Genomic DNA, 27,562 nt, shown 5'->3' on the forward strand with positions numbered 1-27,562 from the left:
AGCCACAGGCGAGCACGCTCGGCCTCACATAGATCAGTACAATCGTCCCAACAAGAAGAAATCCGGCCAAAAATCCAAAACTTTGTCTCTGGGCGCGGGGCACTTTGGCCCGCCATGGCGGCCGCCGGCCGGCACCGCCCCGACGGGAAGGGACGGGACGGGACCCGCCCGCGCGGAACCTGCGCCCCGCGGAGCGCGGCCCGCACGGAAAGGGAACGCAAGGGAAGGGCAGAGAGAAGGGAGGGGAGGCGAGAGAGCCGCGCCCGGGAGCGGCACGCCGGGGCGGGGGCAGAGCTGTCCCGGGCGCGTCTCCCCTCCGCTCTGCGCGCAGCCGGCGCCGCGGCGGGGCGGGGTAGCGAGGGGAGGGGACGGGCAGCGCCTCGCCGCGGAGGTGGGCGGCGGGCGGGCGGGGTGTTCCAGCGCCGTGCCCGGGACGGGCATTACCCAAAAGGCGAAAAAAAAAAAAGGGAGTAATTAAAGTCGCCGCTGCCGCGCGCGGTCCCACCCTCCCCACCGGCCGGCTCCTGTGGCAGACGGGAGGGGACAGCAGAGCCGGGATCCCGCGGAGTCACGCCGCCAGCTCCGCGGCCACTTCGCACTCGCTCCCTCGCCCGCCGTGGCAGCACCGACGGCCGCGGCTCCCCCCTTCCCGCGCAGCCCCGCGCACCATGGCCCCCGCAGCCCCCCGCCTCATCCTCGGCCTCCTGGTGAGTGAGGGAGCCAGGGCGTGGGATCAGTGGGATCAGTGGGTGCGCACCGGGGGGAGCGCAGCGGAGCGGGCCGGCCGCTCAGGCACCCGGCCGCGCCTTTCCTCCGCGCTGCTCCTGCTTCACCGCGGGTGCGCAACGCACCGGAGAGACTTCCGAGCGGGTGATCTCTCTCTGGCTCCTGACTCTAAGTCGGGTTTCTCCTCGGCGGGGCCCTTGCGATGGGCGCAGAGCAGCAGGGAGGCTGCGCGGCCGCGGGATGCACCTCGGGGGGCTTCGGCGCGAGGAGGAATGCAGTGGGATGCGCAGCTCGCGTTGGGACGGGTGGTCGGGTGCCTTTTGGAGCCTGCCGTGAGGTTACGCGACGGGCACACGCTCGGGTCGCTGATGCTGCTGCTGGTTATTCATAGAAAAAATAAACCGCAGTTCTTTTTATTTAAATCTCCCCCCTCTGCTTCTCACCTGGTTGTCCCTTTGCCGTGGGAAGGATTGTGCCACAGCGTGTTGAGCTCCTTTGAAAGAATTAGTTGTTCATGGAACACTTTTCAGCGATTTCCTTTGCCTTCAGTTTATTGTATTTGTACATAATTATCAGCTCCAGAAAGGTCTTTGCCGGGGAGAGCAGGGGAGTTCTCTCTCAAATTTTATTTTAATTTATAGTGGATGAGTAAAAGTGATTTGTCTTTTGTTTCCTACCCCCTTCTCTCCCTCTTATCATTGCATTCACAAAAAGAGGGCAGATGATCTTTTGAGCCTGTGAAAGAAAAATACTTGATAGTGTTGAAGAACTGAATTTATTATTTTAATATTAATTATATATGCACATTTTAATGTTACTATTTCAGATACTGTGTACCTGCCTTTGCAAGGATATTCAAGTAAAACCCAAAAAAATGCAAGCAACTTTACTCTTACATTTAATGAAAAAAATAAAAGATAAAAAAATTTTTCTGTCAAGCAGAAAAAAACAATACTCAAAGAAAAAAAATCCTGAGGTGTCTTCTTTGCGTAAAGTGAAAGGACATCACATCTTATTTTTACCTGATGTTTCCTTATGTCTTGATGTCCATGAATAACTATCAATTACTTTTGTTTAATTCCTCAATCGTTCTTTCTACTGACAGCAGACTGAGCTTGGCATTACTATTTAAAAATTAGATGTTATTGATTCTTAAAATATTTCAGAACAGTGTAAAAAGATGTTGCGATTTCAATAACTTAAAAAATAGTGCAAGGTCTTTCAGGAGAGAGTGTTTTATTAAGTGTGTGTTAATATGGAAAGCCTACTAATACATAAGAAGGGATATTTAAATTATTTGTATATATGCATATTTTTATATCTCTGTATATATATAAGGAACTATATGAAGAGCTTTTATGGCGCAGACACTGCATTTTTTTTTCTGAAGGGTCCTAATGTCTTTAAGAGTTTAAAGTATTTTTATTTAAATATTTTCTTAATAAGCATCACAAGTAATTTTCAGGATTTCCATTAACTATTTACTCCTTTATACCTTTAATTCTAAAGGTATGTGCAAAATAAAAGTGCTTTTCCATTTTTGCTGGACTTTCATCCTGAAAGAGTAAATGCACATAAAAGGGTGGATAGATTTATTTACATTTTTCTACATCTTTGTTTAATTGTCTGTGTGATTTTTGGATTACAATTTTAAACCTAGACATAGAAACTAGGCAAAAGCACACACATAATCTGAGATCAGGATTCATTTGCTCTATGCTGAGGAAAATCTTTGTATGTGATTCTTTTTAGAAAGAAGTCTGGTTATCTACTACTCATTTGAATTTTTAGGAGGACCTATTTTGTAACTGGTTATATGGGAGTGGACTGCAATACATGACATTTTATTTATGTCATATCTAATTGCTGAGGCTAGATTTAATTAGTTTGTTGAGAATGCACTTTGGAGATGCAAAGTGATATATATTAGTGCAAGTGTCATCATGTGGTTTTAATGAGACACTTGTCCCTTTAATGTTTAGCATCACCACAGTTCTACCAAACTGAGTGTTGATGAATTAAACCTTAATATTTAGAGACCTTGGATCTAAATTGGCCAGGAATGCTGTTGGAGGGAGTGCACAGCGAAGCTGTATTTTATCTTTTCTCTCCTGAAATAGTAGTGTGGGCAAAATCTTCTAGTTAAAGAGAACTCTTGCCGTTAATGTCAGTGGTGCAGTGATTTTAGAAAAAAAACAAAACATGAGCCATGGACAAATCCAGGAGCAGTAGTCAGATCTTGTTTCCAGTTTAAAACTTTCTATGCTGTGCTGCACAGTACCTGAATTTTTAGGGAGGAGTGCTTTCTGTGCTGTTTCACTCGCTTGTCGTAACAAACAAACAAACCAAAGTCAGCATCAGTGTCTAGTTCAAAATACCGTGTAATTATGTAGGGTTTTTTCCTGATTTCTTCATTTGTTTTCTAGGTGCTGAGTTTGTGCTGTGAAGCTTGCAAGAAAGTAATTTTTCATGTTCCTTCTGAACTAGAGGCTGACACGTTAGTTGGCAGAGGTGAGAAACTATGAGATTCCCAGCTTAACAACACAACATTGCACCTTTGCTGGAGATGTTATTACCAGTGGAGGAGACTTTTTTTATGGAATGGATGGATGACTGGACAGCCAGCTAAACAGCTGGATCAGCCTTTTTATGAAGGATACGCCCTGTGTTTGTTACGGATTTGAACACTGGCTCCATGCATCCATTTGACTTTTGCATAAAGAGCTATTGTCAGGGTACAGTATTTAAAACTAAAATGGCAGAATTTAATATTTTCAAAATTTGGAGTTTGAGGCTTACCATTTAAATAAATGCTTGATATTCCCAACTGCACCCATAACCCATGGTCATATGAAGAAGAAAGTCATGTGGACAATTGAAAAGATGAAAAAAAGAAGACAAAGCCCACTTTATCAGGCACCAAGAGGCTGCTGCTCTATGGAACACAGCTCAGCAGTGCTGGGGCATTCAGGGCATACGAAGGGCTGTGTTGCAGAGGTATCCTGCATGCACATTCTGTTTGGGAGAGTGCTCCCATCTGACTGGACAGTCTGTCTCAGTTTAGGGCAGCTTGCAGGTGACTGGGAGGAATGGGAGAGACCAAAAAACACCCCACACCTTTTTTTTTCAGACCAGTCTTTCAAAGGCAGCTTTGAAAGGTGTGGCATAGGAGGCGCTAAAGGATTCTGTGCTGCTTGTTTGAGGATTTAGAGGTGCCCTTTCTGAGTCCTATGACAACAGGGGAATATGCTCCAAGTCTGCAGTCCTAATCCACATTTCTATAGAAGGAACAAATAAAGTGAATTGGTAGTTCATCACAATTGCTCAGAAAATCTAGCTTTATAATGGAAATTAATTGACCTTACTTTTAAATTTTAAAATGAAGGCTGCTACAGCTGTGTGAGTTTTCATAGACTTCAACATTTCCGTATGTAAATAAACTTAATTTATAAAAATAAAACTTCATGTTACTGCAGTGCTGTGAAAGAAATTGCATAACATGGAACTTAAACTTCTTTTCCCCCTAAAACTTTTAACACAATCATTATAGCTCAAATGACATTACTTAAGCATTTATGGAGAAATATTTTGCATTGATACAAGGGCCATACCTTGACAGTGAAGTTAGTCAGGATTTTCCTGGCTACTATAAGGGTTTTTTATATCTTATACCAGAGGTTTTAAAGAAAAAAAATCCCACAAAGCTATAGCTAACTGAGCGTAGTGTTGACTCATATAACCACCAGAAACAAAATCTCCAGCCTGGTATTTTTGGAAATGAAGTGCTGTAATAGCAGCGTAAGGTACATTTAGGTGAGGCTATGATATTCTCTTCAATACTCCATTTGCACTGTACAGATGAAAGAGGATGGGAGTCACTGCTGCAGTACCATAGAAAGTCTGGGAAATCTTTATTTGTGCGTTTAAAGGACAGACTCAAGAGGAAGAAGAAATCACGTATTTAAAATTATGCTTCCCGCTTGTTCTTGCAGTTTTGAAGGCAAAATGAAATGTAATTTATTGAAAATGTCATCTTCATATACAGGATGAAATTCTGAATCCTTGTGAATTTTGCAAACAGCTTTCATACAGCAGTGTTCCACCCGCTATGATACCATTGAAAGAGTAGTGCAAAGTTTTCATTTTGAGAATGTGACACACGTCTTGTACTCTGCAATGATCATTTGTCTGGAGTTTGAGTCTCTGACTTCCATCCTTTTCAGGGTACCAAATCATTCTTGGTTAGGGCTGTGGTTATATCCTGATTTTGGTTTTTCTCCAGCTGTAGTGCTAAACTACTTGCTGGTGAACTGAGTTCACTGAAGTACAAAAAATCTATTTTAGCCACAAGTGATAGCAAATGCAATGAAAAATACCTGGGAAGTATGCTGAAATTACCTATATGGGACTCTATCACATACATATTAAAAAATTGCTAATTGTTTGTTCTAGAGTTAGTCTTTATCTCTCCCATCTGTCTGCCTCATAATTTAAAGGCCTTTGTCCTCCAAAGCCTATTAAATCACATAGTACCAGTCAGTGCTTTCCTCCTGAGGGCAAAACTTCCGAGATGTAATATCACCATTGGGCATTTGCATTAATTAATCGTCTTCACTGATATTGTAGGGCATGGAGCACGAGGCAAATGTAATAGCTACTGGTCCAATAATGGGCATGTCTGCAATGTTTTTTGCATTTAATGTACATAATTTCATCTCTGATGCTTCTATAGTTTTACCAGTTTCATAGTGTTTTGTGAGCAATATCCACAAAGCAGCCATGTCCTTTAGGAAACACTGATGAACAAGAGTGGAAATTAATGAAAACTTGGTTGGATCTGAGTGCATAAATAGGTTTTAAAATCTGTGTGATGCTTAAATACTGAATGACAAGCTTTTGAAGACTATGTGTCAATAAATATAATTTTTACTTGGGGCATGGGTTTCTTTTGTTTTGTGAGGGATATTGGGTTTTTGCTGTTTGAGTTATTGTCTGAATATTTTTTCTTACAGTTGATCTGAAAGAATGCCTTCAGTCTGCAGAGTTTATCAGTTCCAGTGATGGTAACTTCAAGGTTCTAGAAGATGGTTCTGTGTATACAACGTCTGCTCTTTCTCTGTCTGCTGAGAAAAAGACTTTTACCATATTACTTAAGGACATTCAAGAACAAGTTCAAAAGAAAATACACGTTAGCTTGGTGGAAGAAGAAAAAAAGGTTAAGTTCTATTTCAAGATACCTTACTTATTTGAAATACTTTTTCACAGAGTACAGCTTCATGCCGAGTATCTGTAGTTGAATTTTAGAATTCAAATAATCAGGCAAAATACTGGTGGAGAGTGTATTTTTATTTAGCAATCGTTGATTACTGTGTTCCTTTAGTCAGCAGATTTCCTTTCTCAAATGGGAGATGCTAGCAAGTAGCATAATGAGGAATGTCAAGAATCTTAAAAGCCACGTTTGAGGAATTAAACCAGATATTATTCATGCAAAGTATTACAAGAAATGAAAAAGCTTGGAATATTATCACAGATATAATCAGAAATGAAGACCTTGGAAAAACAAATTGTCAGTAGGAAGACTGGAATGGAGGGAAAAAGATGGAAATGCAGGATGGCAGTTAAGCAAAAATATATGCAGTTAAGAATATATGGATGTATTCTCATCTGTCTTTTTATCTTCTCGTCCCAGACACCAAAGACCAGGCATGCTAGAGATACAGTTCTCAAGAGAACCAAAAGAAGGTGGGGCCCTATTCCATCTGTCATGATAGAGAACTCACTGGGACCTTTCCCACTGCAAATACAGCAGGTACATTTTGTATGAACCTTAATTTTATGACCCATGCTAGTTTTGTATGTGACTTTTATGATGAAGAAATGAGTTGTGTTGTATTCCCTACCGATGACATTCCTGCTATTATTTCTCCATCTTGTTCTGTCCTGTTCATTGTATATTTCATGATCTTGTGCCTGAAATAACTTGCAATCTTAGTTGTTGGAGTGAAATGGAATTGTGCAAAAGTTGAAAAAAGGAGAGAGACTTACTATCAAAGAGAGCTCTTTAGCCTGGAAATCAGTCTGTGTAATTAAAAGAAAAGCAGCAGCAAACAACCCTCCACTAAACATTGCCTAGAAAAAGGTTTTGTAAACACAGGCTGGGGTAAATTTTGCCTGCTTGTCTACATCCTTTCTGGAGCTCAAGGTGTGTACCTTCAGCCTTGAAGACTGAGTATGGCCTGTGTTGTTCAGAAAAGTACTTACTGGAAGAAAACAAGTAGGCGTGAAAGAGAAATGCAAGAACTAAAGTTATCATAGATCCATCTAGCCTTCACTAGATTACAGAGTGCCTGGTAGCAGATGTGTAGAGACAAGTGTAATAACAGAGTCTGTGTAGAGCAATCATTCTTCTACTAATCTTACCCTCCTAACTTCTGACATCCAGTAAATAAGGAAAGTATTTTGAGAGAAGGGTGTTTATAAATAGATAAGTCTAATGTTGCCTCCTTGGTGCTTGTAATGACATGCAGATGCTATCTGAATTGGCATATCTCTTGGACTATGTGGTCTTTCTTCCTCCTTTCCTTCCTTCACTTTTTTCTTCTTTATGTGCAAACCATGTTCTCAGTGAATGCACTAAAACTGAAGTCTCTTGAACAGCTTCAGAAATACGCCCTCTGTATCTGAATATCCCTCGTGTGCGAAGTATTCTAGAGAGATTTGATTTCAATTTTTGTTTCTTACATACTGCCATTTCTCTAATTCAATAGTTCTAGATATTTATGAGTTTGAATTAACTCCCCTTCTCATGTACACGCATTATAAAGGAAGGCAGTCACATGGCAGGCTGTTCTCCTATTCTGTGAACTGTAAATCAAGTTTGTTTTTTTGTTTCAGAAGTTTTTGTTTGTGCTAAATATGATCATGAAAAGGAGGAAATGTATTGAGATGCTGTTACTGTTTTTCCTTGGGCTTAAAAATGTCTTCTTATAGGTCCAATCAGATACAGCTCAGAACTACACAATTTATTATTCTGCAACTGGACCAGGAATTGATCAAGATCCAAAGGGTTTGTTTTACATAGAAAGAGAAACTGGAAATATCTTTGCTACTCGTGCGGTAGACCGTGAACAGTATCCAAGTTTTCAGGTACACGCCTATGTTGTGTAAATATAATTAAATAGATATATTTTCCTTAATCTGTCATGCATATATTTGACTATTTGACAGTTGGGTTGCAGGGGAGATGGCAGAAAACAAGATCTGGAATCACATGAGTGATATCCTTGGTGTTGAAGAGACAAAATCAGTAGCAAGTAAATAAATAGCTGGTCACTTGGATCTTGAGTTTTGCTTTTCTCTGCTTAATCTCTAATTGCAGCATAAATATAGTGAGCTATTGGATTTGTATCACTTCTAGGAAGAATTTTTCAGGGAATGTTTAAAATATCTGCAGAAAAACAAAATAAAGGTAAACTCTAGACAGCTGTGGTTTTCTGAGTCACGCTGTTCAGTTCTGTTAACAAGGTACACTGCTCTCTCTACTGGCTGAGAAGTGTAAGAAGGCAATTAGTAGAAACAGCTTCCAAATAGGTAATTTTCAGTACCTATTGCTGCATTTTATTAGATTATGTTACAATGGGCAAATAGTTTTGCTCTTACTCTTGTTTTGTTGTAAATAACATCTAAATTTTGGTAATTGAGGTTGCCTTGTAAACACCTGAAATAAAATGTGTTCAAGAAACTTGGAAAAAGTGATAGAGTTGGAGGAGGGGTCAGGGAGAAAGTGGTTAAAATACTTGTAGTGTGTGAAGAATGGAAGGGGGAAAGATTGGAAAGCATTCAAAGGTTTTGTTTTGCTTTCACTCTAAAGATACCAGTCACATCCCCTTCCATGTGCCTGAAGAGCGTGTTCTTGAGAAGGATGGGCTTTGCACACTATATTTCATTTCATTTTATTGACTCCTCCATTGAACTAAAGCTGTAATAATACTGCATGTTTCTTAAGCACTGAATTTTTCTTACAGATCATTTGCTTTGCAACCACTCCAGATGGTTATTCACCGGAAGTACCACTTGTGCATACAATCAGGATAGAGGATGATAATGATAATGCTCCATATTTTACACAAGACCTTTTTGAATTTTGTGTCCCTGAAAATTCCAAACCTGGTAAGAGTTGTTTTAAATCACTGAACACACTTACCACTACTCAACTCAGTTACATATCAGTATGACTAGATGTAATCCCGCCTTTTAAGACATTTCAGTGGGATTTCCTGGGGAGTATTATGTTACAGCAAAGGCTGAATTTGCAAAGAGCAGCTGAAGATTTCTTAATGATTAGAAATTCCAAATTGTCATCTCAGTCATAGTGAAAAGTGTTGTTAGAAGAAGGTTTTAAAAACTGTGATTCAGTGTACCTAAAATGATTTGAAAAATTTAAGAATGTTACTTATCCAAAAAACATCTGTTTCTATAAAATGTTTTTAAAAGTCTCTTAAACAATTAAAAGGGTGATTTTCTAAGGTGTAAAATTCCTGTGGTTAAGCTTACAGTGTATGTCCAAGCTAACGAACTAAGGTGGGACTTTTCCTGGGAGAGGGCAGGGTTGGAGAAAGTTTTGCTTTTGCCCATACGTGTAAAAGGCTGGGATTTGCCTGTTTCTTCCTGTGCTGTGTAACAAACAACAAAAGCCAGGAGAATGATGGACCCCAGAAAATAAGGAATGCAAGAGCCACGGTTTCCCATTCCCCATTCATCTCCTAGGCCAGGATCATAGAGTGGGGAAAGTCTGATTTGCTTCACAAAAAAGGAAGCGAGGTGTCTTCCCCATTATCCCAAAAACCCACTTGTATTTCATTCTCCGAACTGCTGTACTTTTACTGTGTGAGCTATTGATTTAAAGAGAAGTTCCAAACCCACTGGGGCTATGGGGTGTGGTACAGCATTGCTGTGTGAGGTGGTAGTGCAGTTTGACCCATGTCAGAAAGCTCCAGCCCCCTGACAAGAGCTTTTCAGCTGTGTTTGAGATGCTTAATTGGAAGTCAATGTCAAAAACACTAATTGAAATAAAAACTTCCATTATTTCTTTTGATTATTCTTTTTTGACAGCTGCAATAATCACAACTTTGTCTAAGAATGAAAAAAAAAAGCCCAGATGACGAAATAGATAATTTTACACCATTACTTTATTTTTGCTGCTATTTATTGTGCTTTAGATACCATTTTCATTTAGAGCTAAATGATCAAATAGCTATTTTCACATGTTTAAAACAGAAATACCCACTCAAATAATTTTTTACTATTTGCAGATTTTTCTGGAACTAAAAATTGCTGTGTTGTGTTCACAGGTGTTGTTGTTGGAAAAGTGATTGCAGAGGACAGAGATGAGCCTTATACTCTGCATACCACGTTGAAATACCGCATTGTGTCACAAACCCCACCAATTACCCCAGCGTTTTCTTTACATGGTGACACTGGTGTCATCTCTGTATTACTGCCACAGCTGGACAGAGAGGTGATCTTTCCTGGAACATTCTCAGCTGTCATCTAGTGCACACAGATAGCTTCTTAAGCTCTTGTGAGACCCCACCTGCAGGGCTGCACCCAGCTCTGGGCTCCTCAGCACAGGAAAGGCATGGACTTGTTAGAGTAGGTCCAGAGGAGGGATGTGAAGAAGTTCAAATCCAAAAGTTGGAGCACCTCTTCTGTCAAGACAGGCTGAGAGAGTTGTTCAGCCTAGGGAAGAGAAGACTCATTACAGTATTTTAGTTCTTGAAAGGGGCTTATAAAAAAGGAGAGTGACTTTTTTTGCATGGGCAGATAGTGGTAAGACAACATGAAGTGGTTTTAAACTAACAGAGGAGATATTTAGGTTAGATGTTGGGAAGAAATTCTTTACTCAGAGGCTAGTGAGGCACTGGAGCAGGTTGCCCAGAGAGGTTGTGGATGCCCCATCCCTGGAAGTGTTCAAGGCCAGTTTGTACAGAGCCCTGAGAAAACTGAGCTAGTGGATGGAAGCTCATAGGGTGGAATCTCATGGCATTGGCAGGTTGGAACTAAATGATCTTCAGAGTCCCTTCCAACCCAAGCCCTCCTATGATTTTATGAAATGCTGGCATGGAAATCACCAGACGTAGCTTCTGTTACCCACTTTTTGTTAATGTCTCTAAGGACCTTCTGAAGCTTTTCAGAGACCTGTAATTAGTCCAGAGAGTTTCTGCATAGATTATCATATTCTAGCTAACCTTGGCAGAGAACTTCCTACTGCTCAGCTGTTCAACCTATGACTTTTTTATTCTTTCTGTGTTCAGGAGTCCCATAAGCTACTTTTTCCTCCTAATTAAGATTGATTTGCAGTGCTTCTTGCTTCTTCACAGAGAAGATGAACCAGGTTCTCTGGAAGTAGTCAATCACCCCTTATTACCTAGAAATATCTCCAATAGTTGAAACCTAAACAGTAATATACCGTTTCTTAAAAATAAAGTGCCACCCATTTATTTTTAGCAGCTAGCTTTCAAGCAAATAAGATACAAGATTTCTTTTTTTTGAAAGAATGTCATGTGAGAGATAGTTTATTCTAGAAGAAAAATGACAGGCACGTGTAATTCAAAATAATAATTCTAGCATAAGACAGTCATTCTAGAAAACATTGCTACAGGCACATCTTTTCTGAAGATTGAAGGAGTTATATTATGGCATACTTACATTATTTCATGGCTGAAAGTCCACATAAAACAGAATGTTGCAAAATATTGCACATGCAGATACAGTGCTCAACTTTTTTAGCCAGAGCAAATTGCAGTGATTGTGAGTGTCACTGTGACTACTAAGGAAGTTGTCACAGTGAAGAAGAAAGGGTTGAAAAACTAGTCCACTGCCTATCTTTTAAAGATAAACTTATGAAATACAACATGAGATTTCTTTCCTGCACCAGAGAAACTGAATGCTACTTCCAGGCATTCAGAACTAGAGTTATTGTCTTGATTTACAGACTTAATCTTTTTATGCCTAATCCCTCTGTACTGTCTTGTGTTCCCTCCCCTCCACCCACACTTTTCTTCCCCTTGGTTGTTCACATTAAAAAAAAGCTTTCTGCTGTTCTGGCTCAAGTCAGGGATTTAAGTGGTCTGCTTATCAGGGAGCCCCTTGGAACTGATAAGGACATTGACTCCTTCAGTGCCAGACTGAGAAATGGCAGGCATTGCCTTATCCTGTATTGCCCAGACAGAGGCTGGTCGCAGCACAGTTTTCATTCATCCTCAGTGAAATAAGAGACGTGCATCGAAACACTTTACCTGCTGGCAACCTAAGGGAATACTCTGTTGCTCCAAAGGGCAGACAAATAACAGCTGAAAGTGTGTCGTCTGTATCTTCCAAAACTTCAGGTTTTTGGAAAATAATGCTGATGTTGTGAGAAGCTTTCTTTGATACAAGATATAGCATGCACGTTACTAACAGGTGTTGAGCTCAGCACTGCTTAGCCACGGAAAAATATTTTGCTGCTTTTCCTTTTGAGCTATAGTGAAAAAAGCCCCAAAGCGAATTGTCTCATTTTGTGAGGAGCACTGAATTTAGAGCAATGTTGTGCAACAGGAGTGAAACATTTAGTTCTACTCCTCTGTGTAACTATGCAATTTAAAAAGTGAGTATGACAAACTTCTCTATGCTTTTATTCTTCTTTTTAGCTCGTACCCAGTTACACTTTGTTAGTTGAAGTGAGAGATATGGCAGGTCAGCCTTTTGGTTTGTGCACTACAGGAACAGTTGTCGTCAAAATTGAAGATACAAATGACAATGCACCATCCTTTAAACAGTTACAAGTAAGTCTGCATAAGTAAAATGTCTTTATGAAGGTCAAAAAAAAAAAAGTATTTTCATCCCCTTTCTAATTTCCTGATGGACAGTCCCTCAAATATGAAATCTAATGCCCTGAGACAGTTAATGCCAATATAAATGTCTTTGCTTATTCCAGCCATGTATATGATTCAGGGCAAAGAGTATGTCTCAATAACAGTGTACACATCTCATAAACTACAGGAGATTTTGTAATACAAAATGTATGAAAAAATAATTCATTATTCATAAGGATTACATGTAGTTTACCCTTTCTGTTCACTACTGTAGAATATCATCAGCAATATTAATTGAGAATCACTCTTATCTGCTCTTCTTCGGCTTGTAGAGAATAACACAGCTCTTTAAAAAGATAAAAAAATACAAAAAATCCTTTTATCTTTTGCCATCTGAGTATAGATGTATTTAATCCTTCTTGGCTTTTCTTCAAGTTCTTGTTGGTTTGTTAATTTATATATTTTTTAATTTAGCCCAGTGCCTTTTCTAATTCTCAGCTTGATCATGTTGTATGCAAATTAGAATCTATAGCTGATGTAACTGAGGGAAACTGTGCTAATTTACCTTTCCTGGAAGGAGAATTCCAGAATTAATTATGTCAGTGATAGTTTGAGTGTATGAAGAAGCTGGTATTTCAACTGTGCTGTCAGGAAAGGTTTACTGTTTGATGCAGGGTATAAGGAAGGAGTGGGAAAAATATACTAATTTATGGAAACAAATCAACAAAATAAATCAATACAGCAGTTTGGTAAATTGACCCCTTAGGTTGAAGTAGTCTTATTTAAATATGGTGTTCTTCTAGTCCTGCCTCATGCAACAGTATTCTCTGATTTAATTTTTTTTTTTTTTTTGTGTACTCCAAGTATGAAACACGAGTGGAGGAAAACAGAGTGAGCGTAGAAATACTGAGAGTCTCTGTTGTTGATCTTGATGAACCTGGTTCACCTGGCTCAGGAGCAGTATATGAAATTATAAGAGGAAATGATGACCAGGCCTTTGAAATTACAACAGACAAAAACACAAATGAGGGAATACTGTGTGTTGTTAAGGTAAGTAAAAATTGAAGGGCTAGAGGAAAATTTATGGATTTTCAAGTTTTGGGTTTAAAACCAACAATCTAGGAATTATTTTTATTCAAAGAATATCTGTAACTCAGGCTCATCAGACTTTCTTCTGACCTGAACTCTCTTGAAGAGCAGATTGCATTAGGCACAGCAGTTGAGGCTTGTGTGTGGCACATAACACACATAATTCATCTTCCAGACTGTTCCTCAATTTTGTGTGCTTGGAATCCAAAGAATTTGGTTTAAAATTTCAGAAGAGCTTGATGCTTTTGCCTGGTTCCACAGCTGGAGTTGTTTAGACTTAGAGATGTAACTAAGGAATGCTTCATGGTTTTTAACAGAAATAAGAGAGTGGCAAAGCAGGGAAAGGTTGAGCACCTTCTCCAGTCTTGTTCTCTCAGGGAGTTAAATAAGGGAGTTAAATAAACTCACTATTTCAGCAAAAAGCTCTCCAGGTTTTATTTTGCCGTGTAAACCTGACTTCAGGTTTACTTTTCTGGCATGTGAGGAAGTCCATATACATATAAGATTTTGGGTCAGTTTTGTTTGTTGTTATAAGTGCTTTGCAGATATGAGGTAAAATGCCAATTGCATTGTACTCTAGCACATCCCTTTGCCTCTTCATGCCTCTTTTTCATTACTTGTTAAAACTGCCATAAAAGGTAACTTCTAAGGAGCAGAAAAGATTAATATTAAAATTTGAAATTGTAGAGATAGAGAGGCCAGTAATTTTTTTATTATTTTCATTATTGTGGGTTTTTTGTTACTTGTAATCATTAGAATTTTTTCTAAAGCTCTGTCCCTGGTATATGAACACAGTTGAAATTTCTTACATTTACTGTAACGCTGTAGTAGACTAGCGAATATTATGACTTTAGGATAAAATTAGCTCTATTAAAGGCAAATGATGACTTTGGAGAAGGTGTCTCAAGAATAAATGGTAGCTACTTAGTGCCAGCTCCTTAAATTCTCAGGTGGATTTGTAGCTACTAGAAAGAAGTGTGATTGGTTAGTGGTGGAAAGGAAATACATGCAAGCTAAAATAATGGCCAACTAAATATGGAAGAAGAAAATCTTCCACAACATTTAATTGCTTTCTGGTCTTTTAGTAATTAATTTTCGGACTATTTATCCAAAATTTTGCAGTGGTACTGCTTGTCTTGTTAGGGGTATTTTCTCAGGCCCTTTTCTTTGACTAGCTTGAAACTCAACGTTTTTTTTTAAAAATCATGTCCTTTTACTCTGTCTCAAGGTGGATATTTGAGGATAGCTGGCTTCTTTTGTAAATAAATGTGGTACAGTTTCAGCTGTAATAATGGCGTGGGGAAAATAATGTTAAGTTTTGTACTGTTTGAAGGAAAAAAACCAACACTCCACCTTTGTTACAGGGACTGGACTATGAAACTGCCAAGCAAAGGGTCCTGGTGATTGGAGTCAACAATGAGGCACCCTACCTGCTGGCTCCCCATTCACAGCAACTTTCCCAGAGCACCTGCTCTGTCACCGTGCATGTCCTGGATGTGGATGAGGGACCGGTGTTTAAACCCTGTCTGTTGCGCTTGGACGTTAAAGAATGCGAAGATATTGGGACAGCTATTGGGAGATATGTAGCAGAAGATCCAGAAACTGGAAATAGTGAGGGCATAAGGTATGAAACAACCTTACTTACTGGGTTATTTTGGAGTACAGCATGGGTGGGATAAGGGAAAGGGGAAACAGTTGTTGAGGCTGTATGTATGCGTGTGCACCTGCACACCCATCAGTGTATATGAATACACATATCTAAATATGTGTGTGTGTACATACACGTGTGCTACATTTGGGATCTTTAACAAGACAAATTATTCTTCACAGATACCGGATACCACCTGGCCAGTGTAACTGGATCAACATAGATGACAGATCAGGTGAAGTCAGAACTGTTAGGGTCTTGGACCGAGACATAGGAGAAATGAGACGAGGTCAATGCAATATCACAGTCCTCGCAATAGACAGAAGTGAGTACTTAATGTTGGCATTTTCTGTGGTCTATAACAGATGTTTATGTGCAAACTTAGTGGGACAACTGTAGTGGTTCAGACCAGTGGCCCACCTAGTCCATTGTCTTGTCTTTGTGATAGCTCTGTTAAATGCTTAGAGAATATTATTTAGCAGGGAGAGCCTTTAGAAATCAGGCAAGATCCCTGTTTTGAGAAGTTATCTGCCCTGTTTAAAATCCTTCAGTAATTTTAAAATGAGAGATTTTCCTTTGGATTATACTTCTTCTATTTCTTGACTATTCTTTTTTAAATGGTATCTCCTGGCATCTGTGAGCTAGACAACAGAGAAAGTAGAGAGGACTTTTTGCAAACAAGTTGTTGACCTTGCAGCAAAAAATTCTAACTCTGTCCAAGTCTGCATATTAAAGTTAAATGTAAATAGTACAAATCTAAATTGCGTAGAACTTCTGTTGTCTATGAAGTAAACGTGATAAAGGCATCTGCAATCAACTGTTTAAAAAGTAGACTTGATGTAATTTCACTGGGATGCATATACAAGCATTGACCAATTGTGTATTGGAAAAACTGTAATTAGGAGGAAGAGTTCATTCACTTCTTGCATGTAGACTGGTGGCATAGTGTATGCCACTAATGAATGCCTGGTGACTTAGAGGGTAGAGGACAGAAAGAAGTCTCCTGTTTCCTTAGTGATTGTGTTCCCAGGGGAGGTGAAGGTAGGGAAAGTATAATTAATTTTCTCCTTCCTGAAGTTAAAAAGCTGGAAATCTTCACTTTCTCCTTTTGTCTCTCTTTGTCTTAGCGTCCTTTAATCCTGGCTTATGAGCTCTTTCTCCTCTTATCCTTCTGTTAGAGTAGTATGTGTTCCCACACAGACCCACCTGCTCAACAAAATACAGTCTGCACACGCAGAACATGGAGATGTGGGAGCTGCTGATGCATCTGCAACCAGCCAAGCAAAAAGAAGCAGCCAAGAGAGGGCTGTAAGAACTCCCTCTCTCTCTGGCTAAATCAGCAGTTGCTTTCCACCTTACTTCTAAACATGGGTATTACAGTTGATGATATTTAATTGTGAAAGTTTGGACTAGAAAGCAGTATGTGAATGTTAGAAGTAAGTGCTAAACCTAGTTATTTTATCTCTTAGATGGTAAAACCGGCACTGGAACAATTCAGGTTTGCATTGTGCCTGGCAACAAGAACTTCCCACGAATCACTCAAACGGACTATATCATGTGCAGAGACAGAAAACCAATCTGCCTCACGGCACAGGATGGAGATGAGGCTCCTTACAGCGCACCCTTTGTGTATCGCATAACTGACCGAAACCTGGCTTCCATGTGGAAGTTAACTCCACACGATGGTAGGTTAAAGCTTCCTCCTCCTCACTCAGCTGCAGGTTGCCAGAGGAGGCTTTGCTGTCTCTCCCTTGCATGGTCTGCAAGAATGGATTGGATGAATCTCTGTTTGGAATTGGTGTAGTCAGTGGAGCTACTATGGGGCTCACTGATGGTCTTTAGTGGTTCCTCTAGTTCCCCTCTAGTGGTAAGGGAACCATAGAGAAGATGGCACTGTTGGCATCCCAAAGGCAAGGGGAAAGATACCATATCTGTCTCTTAAAGCATAATTAAGAATCTGTCCCCAGCATCCTTGGGTCAGCAATCAGCTGCTGTGTGAAGTTATGATGTAAGAAGATTAGGAGAAAGAACAAAACCCGATGTAATGCATTGCATCAAAGGGGAACTATAAATTCATAATTTATATGGAACTGGAAAAGGAACTATAGATTTATAATTCATAAACTATTTAAGAATAAAATGGCTAGTATTCCAAAGAAAAACAGAACTTTTCTTAGTCTGTTATTATGGTGGAGAACTGGAAAACTGAAACTATACCTAAAATTGATTATAGGCTGACAAAAAAAAATTCTTGAAGTTTGTTAGTACTGCTATTACCCAGCACACTTTTTGTAAAGCTGAGCTGGGTGAAAGAAAGCCTGACTATCTCCTTTAATATCTTTTTTATTTTTATAATTTTTATAGAAGTAGATGAACAATTTATTAGCAAAGGAATCACTGTTTCCTAAAATTTGTTGATTTAAAAAGTTATAGCTGGTGGTGGTTTCCTGGTGGTTACCAGATGATGGCAACAAGAGCAGCAACATGCAGTTGCTACTATGGTGACATAAATTAGTTGAAAAGGGTCTGATTCTGAAGTGCTCCATCATATATTCACTAAAGAAAGGCAAAAGATGGAAAAGTCTGAAAGCAAAGACATCGAATTTCAGGTTTTATGTTAGGCAAATTGAAACCCACATTTTGGATGATACATGTTGTTTCATATAGCTCATCATAAAACAGCCATTATGTACATCAGTGTCAGTCTTGTACATTTTTTCACAAGTTATTTCTTTTGCCCCCTTAAAGCATACGGTCATTAATCATTGCCTCTAAACAGGGCAGCAGATTAAATGGATTTTTTTTCCCCACTGGAAATAGTCATTCTCACTGAATACAGCCATAGAACTAAAGAGTAGAAGAGGTATAAATTAAGTTTACAATTAATTATTCTAATCATGCTACCAAAAATCTTTTTAATAAATGTCAGTTTAGTTGATGGTCTTTACTATTAAGCCCAAGTAGTGTCATTTCCTATAATGAACTAAATCAACTTCAGAGTTTCAAAGCATGTGTTTTCAGGAGGTTGTAGAAGGTATGCTTTTTCAGTTCTAACATTTAAAAGTTGCTGAAAGTATAAAACCTTTCAAGCTGTAGTTTTGTATCAACACATTTAATCTAACTTTAAGCTAATTTATGTGGATCTGGTAGCAGTATAGCTGTAACAGAAGGGAAAACTGTGATTATGGTCGCATTTGTAACAACTGAGTTGCAGGTTTTGTTGACCCTAGATCTGGTTTTGTCTTTTTTTTTTACAGATAATTCTTGGTATCTTTCACCAAAGAGTGATACTCCATATGGAATTTATGAAATTCCTGTAAGTGTGACTGATAATGGAGGAAAGATAGGCGAGAACATTGTAAGAGTTAACCTCTGCGATTGTGTTACTCCAACTGAATGCGACGGCAGAACTCGTCAGCTTTCTGGTGGAAATGTTACCCTTGGTCTCTGGGCCATCCTTGCAATGATCTTAGGATCATTATTATTGCTGCGTAAGTACACTTCTTTTTAAACACAAAGTGCAATTCACTTAGCTATAAAATTAGCTGAGAGAACCTCATTCAAACTTGCTTCGAACATTTTTCATTTTGCAGGTTATATAGTTGTTGTCACTGACTTAATGTACCTGTTCTATTTTTATCAGTATCACATGTTCCTGCTCTCATCTTGTGCTGTAGTTACTGTGTGTAGATTTTTGTTCGTTTGTTTATTTTGTGTGAGATGCATTTTGCACTTGAACCAAAAGACTTCAAAAAAGTTCGTGAGTTCTAGAAACATTTCTGTTTCTAGGAATGCTGAAATCAATTTCCCAGAGCATTTTGTGATTTTTCTTGTGTTGTGGATTAAAATATGGAGTATCTGAGACACGGGATTCCACAAGGGATTTTACAAGAGCCCAGATAATCATGGAACCATTGAATATACTGAGTTGGAAGGGACCCATCAGGATCATCTAGACCAAATCCTGGCCCTGCACAGGACACCCCAAGAACAACACCATGTGCCTGAGAGCATTGTCTAAACGCTTCTTGAATTCTGTCAGGCTTGCTGCTGTGACCACTTCCCTGGGGAGCCTGTTCCAGTGTCCAAACACCCTCTGGGTGAAGAACCTTTTCCTCATATCCAACCTAAATCTCCCCAGACTGAGCTTAATGCCATTTCCTTGAGTCCTTAAGTCCACTGCTGACGAGAGTGAAGAAGAGATTGGTACCTGCCCCTGTGCTTCTCCTTGTGAGGAAGCTGTAGACTGCAGTGAGGTCTCTCCTCAGTCTCCTCCAGGCTGAACAAACCAAGTGACCTCAGCTGCTACGCATATGGCTTCCCCTCAAGGCCCTTCACCATCCTCATGGCCCTCCTTTGGATGGTTTCTTAAGAGCTTAATGTCTTTTTTGTATTCTGGCACCTAAAACTGCCCCCAGCACTCAAGGTGAGGCTGCCCCAGTGCAGAGCAGAGCAGGACAATCCCCTCCCTTGCCCAGCTGGCCATGCTGTGCCTGATGCCCCCCAGGACAGGGCTGGCCCTCCTGGCTGCCAGGGCACTGCTGACTCGTGTTCAACTTGCCAGTGGCCAGGACCCCCAGGTCCCTTCCCGCAGCTCTGCTCTCCAGTATCTCATTCCCCAGTCTGTATATGCAACCAGGATTGCCCCAGCTGAGGTGCAGTAACATTAAAGGGCGGGTTGAATAGTTCACAACAGACCAAAACCTTGAGTGTATGTTGTACTACTGGAGGTGCCCAAAACCTCGCAGATTCTGAGAAGGGTAATATTGCTGTTAACCAGTGAGACAATGATGGTGATATATAAAAGCAAACCCAAGTCTTTTTTGTTTTTTCCCACAATCATATATAGTCTGACTAATAATATCCTTAATAAACACAGAAGACATGCTATAGTAGTTACTATTTCAGGCTTCAGGTTTGGGGTTTTTTTTTCTTTCCTTCTTACCCATTTTTTGTGGTAATAGTTAAAATGTTTTGCTCCTGTTAAATCACAGCTAGCTCTTCTTACTTAAGTAGCTAGAACGCTGGGAACTGGACATGTTTTGAAGGCTAGCTAGATCAATGTTTTATCTCAACAGGGCAAGTACCCAAATTTGGGATGTAGTCTGAAGGTGGAATTTTCAGATGTGGGAACATGAAATAGAGGAACTGGTGAAATATCATCTACCTCTTTTTCACTGCCTCTTGACTGCAGCACTTGCAAACAGATCCTTTACTTGACTGTGGATAGGTTTTATTCTGTGTATCCTCAGTGCTGTCATGGATGTCTTCTTCCCATCTGTCAGCATCAGGAGGCAACCTGCTGGAATCACTGATGCAGATCTCACTGACAGCTGATGCTACAGAAGCTAAATTAGCTTGAAAGTGTCTCTTGGCCGATTTTCACAGAAGTTCATATGTTCAGAGATCAGATTGCTCAGTGGGCAGTTAAGCAGAACTGTTCTGTTCTTCGTGGGCTTCTTTATTTTTAAGCTAACAAAAAGTGAAGAAAACAATGGTTCTCTGCATGAAAGGTTTAGTCATTTGTTTAGGAGAGGTATTAGTTGTACATGATTCTTTTATTCCAAGTCATTTCTGGGTGAGTCTCTGACAGCAAAAAGCAGTATTATTAAGAAGAATAAAATCAATACAAGGGATTATATAAGACTGTTCTGTAGCTTAGTGCTGGAAGTCTTCCAGGGTTCTGCTGACCTTTCCTGTGAAGCAGAAGTTTCTGATATTGTGACATTTAGCTTGCATATTAGTTCCTTATAATTTGACATCTGCATATTCAGAGATGAAAAATATCTTCTGTACTACCATATTGTAGGCGTAAGATGCAATTTTTCACCTGGATTTGGATCTAAATTTTTCATTACTATGAAATTGTGTAAGTCACAGTGGTTTCATAAATGACTCTTGCGTTTCTTTTGGGAAAAAAGGTTGTGCTTTAGAAAAATGAAATAATTCAACAATGCAGTGAATACTCCCTATGCTGTTTGAAAAAAAAAGTGAATATATACAGCTCTGAGTATGGGCATTTTTGGAAATTAATTACTTTTTGAAACCATAGTTGATGCTTAGGCCCTTAAAATTCATTATCTAATATAAGTAGATCCCATTATGACATAAAGTTTATGGTATTACTTCCTTTTTCATAGTAATCCTGATCACAATTTGTGGCTGCTGTGGTGCTGGGGTAATGCACCGGCAGGTGACTGATGATTGTGCCAATCACAATTTAATCATTTCAAACACAGAAGCTCCAGGAGAAGAAGTGATGGTAAGTTGTCAGTTTGTTTCAATGGAGAAACTTCCAATTAAGATGTCCGTAGCGTTGCAGTTTGAGAACAGGACCACCTGCAAGTAAGTGATTTGGTAAAGGAAATAAGCAATCAATGTAGGGGTCATTAGATGTACTTTGCTATTTAACAAGAATTTGAAAAATCTTACTTTAGGCACAGGTGGTAGCACCATATACATTTAAACATACCTTGTAGTCGTTAGGCTGGTGGCTTGTAATTCTTCCAGATTTTAAGGATTTGGTTGGAAGTTTCAGGTGAACATTTTAATAACATTTTCTGTCATTTTTAACAATGAGATTAGATGGAAATGTATTGTTTTGCTTGTGTTGAATATGTGTTTATGGCAAAACGTTATTTTTCCTTGGAGAAGGATTTTTTTATTTAGCAGATAGCTGTTGTAAATTGCATGTGCAATTTCTGCCCTTCCCCTGAAAAATGACCCCAAATGGAGTTGATTTCATAAACAGTCCATGTTTATGCAATTTTTCTTGCTTTTGGCATCTAAACTTCTTTCCCTCTGCCATGAACATAGTTCAGTCCAGCACTGCGTTCATGCACAAGAACTTCGCTCTTTAGACTCTACCTCTTTTCTGTTGTACTCCACCCCCTGACATTGTCTTCCCCAAAAAGAGGAGATAAGTTTAAAAATGATATTTCATGTTGAAAACCAAGAAATCTTATGGTGGCAAGTGTCACATTTCTTGTTGCCTGTGAAGCATAATGTGCCATTATAAACTAGTATATAGATTATATACATTTCACTGGGATAAAACCGTAGTTTTTTGATCTCACCTCGTATTTAAATGGAGATAACCTCTCTTTTCTCTACTCTGTCATAGTAACCTTTTCAAAGATGATTTATTGATCTTTATACACTAAGATCTAAGGATAGCCTTTTGTTCAAAATATCACAGTGCCAAGATGGAGACTTTTCAATTTTCAGTTGTGACTCTATCTGATTGCCATTTCATCTTTTGAATTAAAAAGAAAAAAAAAGAAGCAAGGAAAAGATATCCTCACTACTGTTTTTTTGTTTTGTTTTGTTTTGTTTTGTTTAGGATCACAATATAATTCCTCTACAAAATACATGTGATCAAGGAGGGTATGGAGTAAAAACAGGAGAGCAGCAAACATTTGAAATGGTAAAAGGAAGAGGGCATACCTTGGAATCAGTCAAGGGAGGTGGACATCAGACTCTGGGATCAGTTAAAGAAGGAGGAGGACAGCCTATGATGGATACGTGTAGATACTCCTACTCAGAGTGGCATAATTTCACACATCCTCGTTTAGGCGAAGTAAGTATTCTGAAACTGATTTTCTTTGAAGTGTAGGTTATGGTCAATATATACAGACTTTTCAAGGAAGACATGTAAATGTGCTAGGAAGGTGGCTTTCTGGCTTTGGTTTCACTTCATTTTTCCTCTCTTTTGCTCCTTTGCATCCCCGTCGGAATATTGCTCTTTCAAGGAGTAATTCTTGACATATTTCAGACATAAGTGTAAATTACTTTCTTTTTTTGGCTTAAACTATATGCAGTGTGCTATTTTTAATTTTGAATAATTTAGAGTAATTACTGAAGCTTTTGTGAGTTTTTTTGAGAATGTCTGTTTGCTTTTATTCCAGCTGCTTGCTTTGTGCTAATTTAAACCTCATACTTAACTTAGCAGTGGAGCAGGAATGAATGTACAGCATTAGAAATGTAGTCACTCTGTTTCTTGGAGATTAAAAAACTCTCACTACTTGCCTAACTAGTTATGTATAAATCAGTCTTCTAATTTTCAGTGCATTTTAGTTGCTTAACAGGTCATTTAAACAGGTTCTTCCTCTTTTATTGTTACTTACATGATGAGTAGAAATTATTTCTTTATTAAATACTTTTATTTTGTAGTCTTAATGATATAGACCAATCATGTGCATGTTTTTGTATGTAGGAATCCATTAGAGGACACACTCTGATTAAAAATAATTGAATGAAAGGTAAATCAAAAAGAACTTATTTTTTTGCAATATGTTTAGGATAACAATTTAAGAAAATAATAAGATCTGTTCTGTTCCTATCCAGAAGGTGCACCTATGCAGACAGGATGAAGAACAGAAGCATTCTGAAGATTATCTCCTTTCATATAACTATGAAGGAAAAGGATCCTTGGCTGGCTCTGTAGGCTGCTGCAGTGATCAGCATGAAGAAGAGGCACTTGACTTCTTAGATCAGTTGGAACCCAAGTTTAGGACATTAGCAGAAACATGCATCAAAAGATAAATGTGCCTTTCACTGTGCTGAAAAAACCCTGTAAATAAGTGGCTGTCATACTTTTGTGATATTAGGTACTTTGGAATTGAGGGGGGCAGAGGTTTATCCAAATTAAGACAGACTGGTGAGAGTGTAAATAACTCTTGCTTTAAAGTTACATTTTCTTACACTGGACACATTCTATTAGAAAAAAGGGATTAAAAATATTTTTTCTTTAGGTTAATATAGTAATGCTAGTTTCTACTAAGATTGCATTTTACATTCTTTGTGATTACTCACAATGCAAAACTTGGTATTCTTTTAATTAATTATCCAGCTTCAAAATTTTCTTGTATTTGGCTTTGGAGAAGGAAAGCTTTGTAACTCACTTTTTCTTTGTTTTCTTTTAATTTTGTAGAAATGAAGCAAATAATGTTGGTGGATATCAAATACCTTGTTAACTTTTAACTTATAAGAACTGAGATACGAAATATTTTTTCATTTTGGACATAAAAATACTCATGAATATATTAGAAAACTTTACATTTTGATTGAAAATTAAATATATATATATATTGTATATATGTAAAATAATATTCAAAAATATATTTTTCTCCTAATGGGTTACCACCCATCAAACTAGCTATCCTAAGGGATTTATGGCATCACCACATAGGGTATCAGCATTGTATGCGAGGATGTATTTTTCTTTTAAGGAAATAAGAGATCAAAAAAAAAAAAAAAATCATGCAGTAGAGGAAACAATCATACTTCAAATGAACGCAGTATAAATCTCATGTTTACTTCACATAAGTTAGTACCTCAGTTGCTTGTGAGCTTTTAAATCATATCATTGCAGAAATGATGACCATTGCTGAGAGTTTTGTCCAGTGGAGCTACCACTACCTTTTCTACTTGCCCTGGTACGGACTTCATTAAAGTGTTTCTTTTTGGAAGTAGAACTTGACAGAAGATACGGCTCAAATGGATTGAGCATACTGCATTAATAATGTGGTTTAGAGATTTCTTGTTATTGAGATGCAAAATTACACTGGGAGAAGCCGTCTGTTTTGAGTGTAATACAGGGTAGTTGTAGAGGTCAGCGTTTACACACCTCTCTGGCAGAAACCATCTGAATCCCATTTGTTACTGTACTAGATTAAGCATACATATACACTATATATATATATATACAAACACACAAAAGTCTGAAATACCTTTGGCAAATGACAGCAGTGGGACCTGAATGCTGCCATAAGCAGCAGGTGGAACTCCACCTCTGCTTCCCAGGTTTTAAGTGTTTTTTTAATGTTTGCACTCCTGGTTAAGTAATCTGTCTTCTGCACTCTGGGAGTTCTCTTGTGCCTTAAAAGAACGTCTTGGTGCCTATGAGAAACTTGTGCAATTACTTATTTCTGTAGCTATAAGTCTGCTTTTAGGATTTGCTCTGTAAACATATGCCTTAGGGATATTTTAAAAAATTTACTATAGCTAATGATCTGTAAAAGGAATAATTGCTAACAACCAAGATCCATGCTGCTCTAAATTTCATTTTCTGCTGACTTCCAGTGATTGCAGTTCATTCCATATGAATTATGGTCAGTGAAAACCCATAACAGTATAAAAAGTTACAAACATTATAAAATAGTACTTTTAAAACCTTATGTTTCACACTGTAAATGGGCTTCAGAATATTTCTAGTAAGAACTAGCTGTGGTTAAGACTTCATAGACCAATGTTAAATATATTTTAGTGTATCATTTGAAAGTCGTAATGAATTCATCCTGAAGTAGATACACTGCCACTGGCAGGAGTGACAGTCATCAGCAGCAAAATGCTAGATGAGAAGCAAGGTGTTACAAACTTACTTCATTTAAAAAATGTGTGCTAACACTTCTCTTCTGAACACTGCTCATCTTTATCACTAACATAAATAAATTCTGTACATGGACAGTCAGATCTGTGACTGATACAAGTCAGGATTGCTCTGCTGTTGCCAGTGGAGCTGTGCTGACTTTATGCCAGGTGAAGATCTGTTCCCTAGTGATTTTCTTGCTGCTTTGTGTCCTGCATCTTTATGTTTAGTTATTAGCTATATACTTTTTAAGGTAATAGTAATGTCTCCCCCTCCCTCTCTTAATGTTTGGTGGTGTTCTTGTTTGTTGGTATTTTAAATTATATAAAAATCCTGTGGTTGAGAAGGACCTAGGATAAATAACGACTGCACTCTTTAGAAAATTACTTGGAGGGTGGTGTAGAGAAACCCCTGCAAGTATGGTTTCTTTCCTCATGAACTATAGTAGTAGTACTTCTCTAAAAGAATAGACCAAATCTGTATGAGCTTAAATTGAATCAGTGTTGACTGTTTTAAGTAGATGGTTGCCAACTTACCACCCTAGAGTTAAAATAATACATTATTTAAATCAAAATAATGCTTTTCTAGTCTAATTTACCTTCAAAATGTTTTATTTGGTTTTGTTGGTTTTCTTTTTTTACATTTCAACAAACATAGATAATTCTTTACCCATTTTTAAACGAAGTAGAAATTTGGAATAATTTCTACTCCTTTGTCTCTTTTAAAAATTAAAAATCCGAGTTTAACCAGCTATTTCTGTAAAACCAAGAATAGATGTGAGATACTTCACAAAAAGTACTGTAAAACGTTATTTTCATTTTATCTTCTAATTACGTGAATGGAAACTTTGTATAAAGCATTAAAGTTTACAGATACCAAGTACCTGGTAACATTTGTGTAAAGCTTATAAATGGAATATTTCAAAATGTATAATTCACTTGTTGTTACTGTCTTGAATTGCCTTAAAAATTGTGAAGATTTCTTCCCTTCAGCTAGGTAATCTGCAGTCTACCTAGCTGTGTCAAAATTGTCCTAACATCATATTTTTAGGTATATTTTGTACAACAGTGAGTAATAAATTTTTGCAAAGTAAAAGGACGTTCTATAAAAACTCTTCATTTCTTGCGTATGAACCAGTTTATGAAGATAAGGATGCCTGTTTCTGAAGGGGATTGGATTTTTAAATTTTAATGCAAGTGGTTTTGGGCCACTATACTGCTGTGATGCTAGTAGTACTTGTCCATGCAGCATGAGCCATAGGGTGGGTCTAGCTGGAGTTTATACTTGGCAAATTCAGGATATTAAAATTACAAAGCATTACTTGGTCATCTTGATGATAAAATACACAGTGCCTATTTTGAAAACCTCATAAGGAAAACCAGTAGCAGCAGATAACCCAAATTTTAACGTTTGGCACATAAAGCTGCAGAATATCAGTATAGTGGGGGTTATGCTATTGTGATCAGGACACAAGTGGAATGTAAGGTTTGGTTATCTGGTTTCAAGGAAAGAGAAATTCACAGAATGGCTGAGGTTGGAAGGGACCCCTGTAGGTCCTCTGGTCCAACCTCTTTGCTCAAGCATGGCCACTTAGAGCTGGTTGTTCTGGACCACGTGGATTTTGAGTATCTCCAAGGATGGAGACTACAGCCTCTCTGGGAAACCTGTTCCAGTGCTCAGTCACCTTCAAAGTAAAAATGTGCTTCATGATCTTCAGATGGTGCTGCCTGTGTTCTGGGCACCACTGAAAAGAGCCTGGCTCTTAACTTCAGGTACTGGTATACATTAATAAGTTCTCCCCTGAACCTTCTCCAGGCTGAACAGTTCATATTCCTCAGCCTTTTCCTCCAGTCTTTTCTGCGTGGAGAGAGGCTTCAG

The 27,562-nt window shown here is 38.6% G+C and overlaps 1 protein-coding gene across 2 annotated transcripts; it reads left to right on the forward strand.

The window, feature by feature from the left end:
- The first annotated feature begins 452 nt into the window (after positions 1-452).
- Positions 453-26,782, forward strand: DSC1 (desmocollin 1). Of its 2 annotated transcripts, XM_042029112.1 has the most exons (17): positions 453-707; positions 3,153-3,237; positions 5,739-5,941; positions 6,416-6,535; positions 7,717-7,872; positions 8,751-8,895; positions 10,077-10,243; positions 12,414-12,548; positions 13,443-13,628; positions 15,032-15,291; positions 15,498-15,640; positions 16,785-17,000; positions 18,573-18,806; positions 21,456-21,577; positions 22,658-22,894; positions 23,531-23,576; positions 23,662-26,782. In XM_042029112.1, exons 1-16 carry the CDS (start codon positions 669-671, stop codon positions 23,567-23,569), a joined length of 2,487 nt encoding a protein of 828 aa, XP_041885046.1. In that variant the 5' UTR covers positions 453-668; the 3' UTR covers positions 23,570-23,576; positions 23,662-26,782. The 2 variants fall into 2 exon arrangements, with proteins under 2 accessions (XP_041885046.1, XP_041885045.1); XM_042029111.1 differs by lacking the exon at positions 23,531-23,576 and having other exon boundaries at positions 455-707.
- The last annotated feature ends 780 nt before the right edge of the window (positions 26,783-27,562 follow it).

Source organism: Corvus kubaryi, unplaced genomic scaffold (assembly GCF_017639235.1).
Source record: "Corvus kubaryi isolate FWS band 111438036 unplaced genomic scaffold, C.kubaryi_AGA036_p1.0 37312, whole genome shotgun sequence".
Classification (NCBI taxonomy): domain Eukaryota; kingdom Metazoa; phylum Chordata; class Aves; order Passeriformes; family Corvidae; genus Corvus; species Corvus kubaryi.